We start from the raw sequence: 4,079 nt of genomic DNA, 5'->3' as shown, positions 1-4,079 counted from the left end.
GAGTGGTTGGTAGATGATTCGCTACGCAGTTGAATCAAAATCGATGTGATGGTGGCTTGAACGACCAAACAGCACCCTGAATTCCTTCCCCTCCTTCTCTTCCCCTCACCTCCATCTTCCCCTTGGTTTCTCCTTCCCGCTCCCATTCTTGTAGACCTGCCCTTCCTTCCCGCTTTACCCCCTTACAACAAAAATGACCCAATCTAAACCCTCTCCTTTCGCTGTACCTTCTCTCCGAGTACTCCTCCTCTCCGGAACGTCCCCTCAACTCAACACCGTCGTCGCTCCTTCTTCCCTCCTCTCCTCCTCCTCCTCCTTCTCCCCTTCCTCTCCTCTCCATGAACGCCAACCACCACGACCACCATGCCGTCATCCTTCAGTACCAGCAATTCAAAGCATCGTTCTTCAGTAATCACGGGAACCCTCGCTCTCCTCCCAACGCTGCAGGAGAGATCCTGTTCTCCCCTTTCAACGACCGCCACCTCCCCCTTCCCAAAGCTCGCGACCTTCGCTGCGTCACCGCTTTTGCTACAAGTCGCTGCTTAGCTTGGACTCCCAGCTTGGTTCCTGGAGCTCTCGACGTTGGATACGGGAAGGACATCGCTTGGGTAGACTGGGCCAGTCTGTGAGTCGAGCTCGCGTCTCCTCCTTCTCCTTCCCCTTCCCTCCCTCCCTCTTCAACAAATCGAGGCTGACCATCTTTCTTCGTGTCTCTTTCTCTCTCTTGACCTACTTCAGTCTTCATCAAGGTCAAGACCATCTCCTTCGACGCTCCAAGGAGCTCACCATCGCTGCTTTCAAGAATCTCGAGTTGCATCGTCTTCCGTGAGTTCATCTTCGTCTTTCCGCTTCTCGTTCGATCTTGCATTCCTCTCTGAATCGGAGGATGGTCGCTGATACTCTACCACACCCCTTCGTGCTTCCATCGTTCGCTTTGAAGTCTTAACTGGCCCAACTGTGGTTGCGGCAACGTCGCTCGTTTCGATCTCGCTGGAAACGACAGCAAGATTCCAGGCCAGGTTTACAGGACTTGCTTCAGTTTCCCTGTCAGCCGATGTGGAGTTTTCGGTGAGTCTCGTTGAATCGGTTTATCTTGGCCCTCATAGAGAAGGGAGACGCAACGACGGCGAACGCTGAACTCGACTTCTCTTTCCCTCCTTCTCCTTCTTTGTCTTCCTCCCTCTCTAGCCGTCATTCCACCCGCCGCCGTTAACCACTATGACCCACAGCCTTCAGGTCCTCGCCATCCTTCCTTCTCCACCCCTCCCGCTAAAAGGAAGAGGACCGATCCTCAAAGTTCATCTCGTCAAGCCTCCCCTTCGCCAGATCCTCTCCTCCCTCGTCCGAAGTGCCTCGTTTGCACGATCCAATACAAAACAACATGGGCGCATCACAACAAGACGTGTAAGGGCCCGGTGGAGTCTCGACTAGAGATTGAGAGGATGGTGGAGGGGTTTGTCCTGTCGCTGAGGATTTAGCTTCGTTCGTCCGCCCTCCCTGCTCCTTCCTCTCTTCTTATCTGTACTCTCTCCACCTACCATCTCGTCTAGTAGTGCTTCTTTCGCGTCTCTTTGAATACATGACCGTTTCGACGATCTCTCGTAGCTCTACTGCCCTCTCTTCAGCCTCGGGTCGAGATGCGACGCGTCTCTCCTCGCCCTTCTCGCTTTCATTGATAGCTCCAAGCTCTGGTCTTCTTCTCTCTTGCAAACCATCTATGCTCGTTCAGCTTTCCAATCTTGCATATCTGGAGGTCTTCGGCAGAAAGAGGAGGGGAACGAGCCAGCTTCGAACGAAAAAAGATCTGGGCCCAGACTGGCCTCTCCCTCAGAGCTGCATTTTTCTAAACAGAGGACAACGACCGCCCTGTTTCTCTGTCTTACTCTCCCTTCTATTAGTCCCTCCAAACAAAGGAAATTTACCTTCGTCCCCCCGGTTTCACTCGCTGGAACCGTCTCCTCCCTCGTTTGGTTCGAACGTCGATGAGCTCGTTTCTCATCCCTTCTCCCCTTCCCTTCCCTTCCCTCGCCGAAACCTTTCCACTCCCGCCCTTGTCGAAACATCTGTGCTCCCGTCCTCGACTTCGAAAATGAGCTCGCTGGTCAAGCTCCTTCGCACTTTTCACCTCAACCCATCACCTCCAACTCTCTTTCCTCCTCCCTCTCCCCTCGCCCTCGCCCTCTCTCTCTCTCCTCGCTCCCAGGATGTCTCCTTCCAGCAACAAACGATCTGGAGAGGAACCTATGTGAGTACTGTCATCTCAGAACATCGGTTTCCAGAACTGAGGCTGAGCTGGATTTTCTCTCTTCGCGTTTTCAGCACCCCTCCTTCCTCCAACCGAGCTCAACGTCCGACTTCTCCCTCCCCTTCCCTGGAGCTTGACGAGGACGACGACGACGGTTTCGACCATCAGACTCCTCCCTACGTCTTCTCCGAGGAAAATATGTGCCTCAACGACCTCCCCCTCATCCTATCCCTTCAAAGCACCTCCATCTTCAACGTCCGATTCCTCCCCTCCCACGACACCCCTTCCGGTCCCTCTCGAGTACTCGACCTCCCTCTTCCTCCCCTTCTCCGAGTCATGGATATATATCGGCTTTACGCGGAGAGGATAGGTGATAATCCCTCTCTCGCCTACTCGGCTGGTACGAGAACGGTTCGTCTGTCAGGAAAGGAGGCGAGTGTCCACTTCCGTTCGGCTCCTTCTTTCAAAGTCTCAGCGCTGACTTGACTTTTTTTCTCGCTGTTTTCTTCTAGATCCGTAAACTTTTCAACCTCAACTACGCTCGTGGCTGTGTCCAAGAGGCCTGGGCCTTCTATCGCTACGTTCTGGAACGATCCAAGTCTTCATCCATCCTTCCCTCGCCCGCTCTCCTGCGTCGGATGGAGATCTCTACTGCCCCAGTCTTCCTCAACAACTTCGAGATCAGCATCATCGACGCCGGAGAGTTCGTCGCAGGGAAGCAGATTCCTCTATCGATCATGGAGGGCTACACTTACTACCACAACTACAAGCAGGAAGAGAGAGACGAGAAGGGTCTCCCTTTTTTCGTCGCGTTCAATCCCGCCGTGAGTTCCATTTCTTCAGCCTTCCGAACGCTCTACTTACTCGGTCACTCCCTCTTTCCGTCAGAACCTCGCCATCTCTCATCACTGTGGACTTGTTTGTCTCGTTCCAACTTCACCTCCCCCTCCCAACTCGATTCTCGACTCGACGACGCGTCCAGAGCTGACCATCGATGCCCCCTTCTCCGCTTTCCCCAACCCTGCAGGTATGTATTTTCCCTCTTCCCGTACTTTTCCGTCTCTTCACCTTCGCTTCCTTAAGCCGATCGCTGACCTTCTCCTCCTTGTGCCCTACACAGCTCCCTCTCACTCAACCCGACGTCCTCCTCCTCCCCATCCTCCTACACGATCTCGGCTTCAACCACAAGTGGAACTGCTTGATACTTTGCAACGACAGCCTTACGAGTGTTCTCCCGTTCGATATCGATCACCCTCAAGCCCAGGATGCGCTGCAGAGGCTCATGGTCCTCCTCCGGCTTAAAGCTTGGTTTCCTCGAGGACCTTTGGAGAAGGATCATGATGGGGTTGTCCGAAGGGTTCGTGGTACGGAGAAGATCGTCCAAGGCAGGAGGATCCGGTTCCTTCGAGGATCTCAGGACGGGATGGGAGTGATGGAGAGCGCTCTGCAAGAGGCTGCTCGTATCTGCGATCTGTACTACCTTCCTTTGACCGCGGCGGAGACCAAGGACAACTGGTTTGATTGTGTCTTCCACTTCGACGTAAGTCTGTCTCCCCTTCTTCCCTCACTTTCTTCCAGTGATACTGATCCGCTCTTGCTCTTGTTCTTCTCTTTTCTAGGTGGTCCAGGACGCTTTGGAGCTCGGAGTGGGAGGCAGAGATGAACGGAGGAGGATGGAACAAGAGAGAAGACGAGAGGATTCCCCAGACTTGTAGACCCATCGAGGTGAGTGGTACCTTTCGACGCGACTCGACGAGCTTTCCGTTGCTGACCTTCCTCTCCTTCTCGTTTCGATCCAGTCGTCATCTCAACCGTGAGCTCTTCTTGTCGATCC

General features: G+C 53.9%; 2 protein-coding genes across 2 annotated transcripts; both read left to right on the top strand.

The window, feature by feature from the left end:
• Positions 1-321: 321 nt before the first annotated feature.
• BDY24DRAFT_405469 (uncharacterized protein) lies at positions 322-1,694 on the top strand. Its single transcript, XM_076642649.1, has 4 exons — positions 322-625; positions 739-825; positions 941-1,068; positions 1,189-1,694. Exons 1-4 carry the CDS (start codon positions 339-341, stop codon positions 1,476-1,478), a joined length of 792 nt encoding a protein of 263 aa, XP_076491924.1. The 5' UTR covers positions 322-338; the 3' UTR covers positions 1,479-1,694.
• Positions 1,695-1,978: 284 nt separating this feature from the next.
• On the top strand, positions 1,979-3,970 carry BDY24DRAFT_405467 (uncharacterized protein). Its single transcript, XM_076642648.1, has 6 exons — positions 1,979-2,245; positions 2,320-2,677; positions 2,758-3,069; positions 3,134-3,163; positions 3,366-3,785; positions 3,865-3,970. The coding sequence occupies exons 1-6, from the start codon at positions 2,205-2,207 to the stop codon at positions 3,958-3,960; spliced, it is 1,257 nt and encodes a 418-aa protein (XP_076491923.1). The 5' UTR covers positions 1,979-2,204; the 3' UTR covers positions 3,961-3,970.
• The last annotated feature ends 109 nt before the right edge of the window (positions 3,971-4,079 follow it).

Source organism: Mrakia frigida (assembly GCF_051309035.1).
Source record: "Mrakia frigida strain ATCC 22029 unplaced genomic scaffold BDY24scaffold_86, whole genome shotgun sequence".
NCBI classification, from domain to species: Eukaryota; Fungi; Basidiomycota; class Tremellomycetes; order Cystofilobasidiales; family Mrakiaceae; genus Mrakia; species Mrakia frigida.
This window is presented reverse-complemented; position numbering and strand designations above follow the sequence as displayed.

Coding starts and splice junctions, on each gene's coding strand:
- BDY24DRAFT_405469 (XM_076642649.1), top strand. CDS start 339: ATGAACGCCAACCACCACGACCACCATGCCGTCATCCTTCAGTACCAG. Junction 626..738: donor TGGGTAGACTGGGCCAGTCT/GTGAGTCGAGCT, acceptor GACCTACTTCAG/TCTTCATCAAGGTCAAGACC. Junction 1,069..1,188: donor CAGCCGATGTGGAGTTTTCG/GTGAGTCTCGTT, acceptor CTCCCTCTCTAG/CCGTCATTCCACCCGCCGCC.
- BDY24DRAFT_405467 (XM_076642648.1), top strand. CDS start 2,205: ATGTCTCCTTCCAGCAACAAACGATCTGGAGAGGAACCTAT. Junction 3,164..3,365: donor TCTCTCATCACTGTGGACTT/GTTTGTCTCGTT, acceptor TGCCCTACACAG/CTCCCTCTCACTCAACCCGA. Junction 3,786..3,864: donor ATTGTGTCTTCCACTTCGAC/GTAAGTCTGTCT, acceptor TCTCTTTTCTAG/GTGGTCCAGGACGCTTTGGA.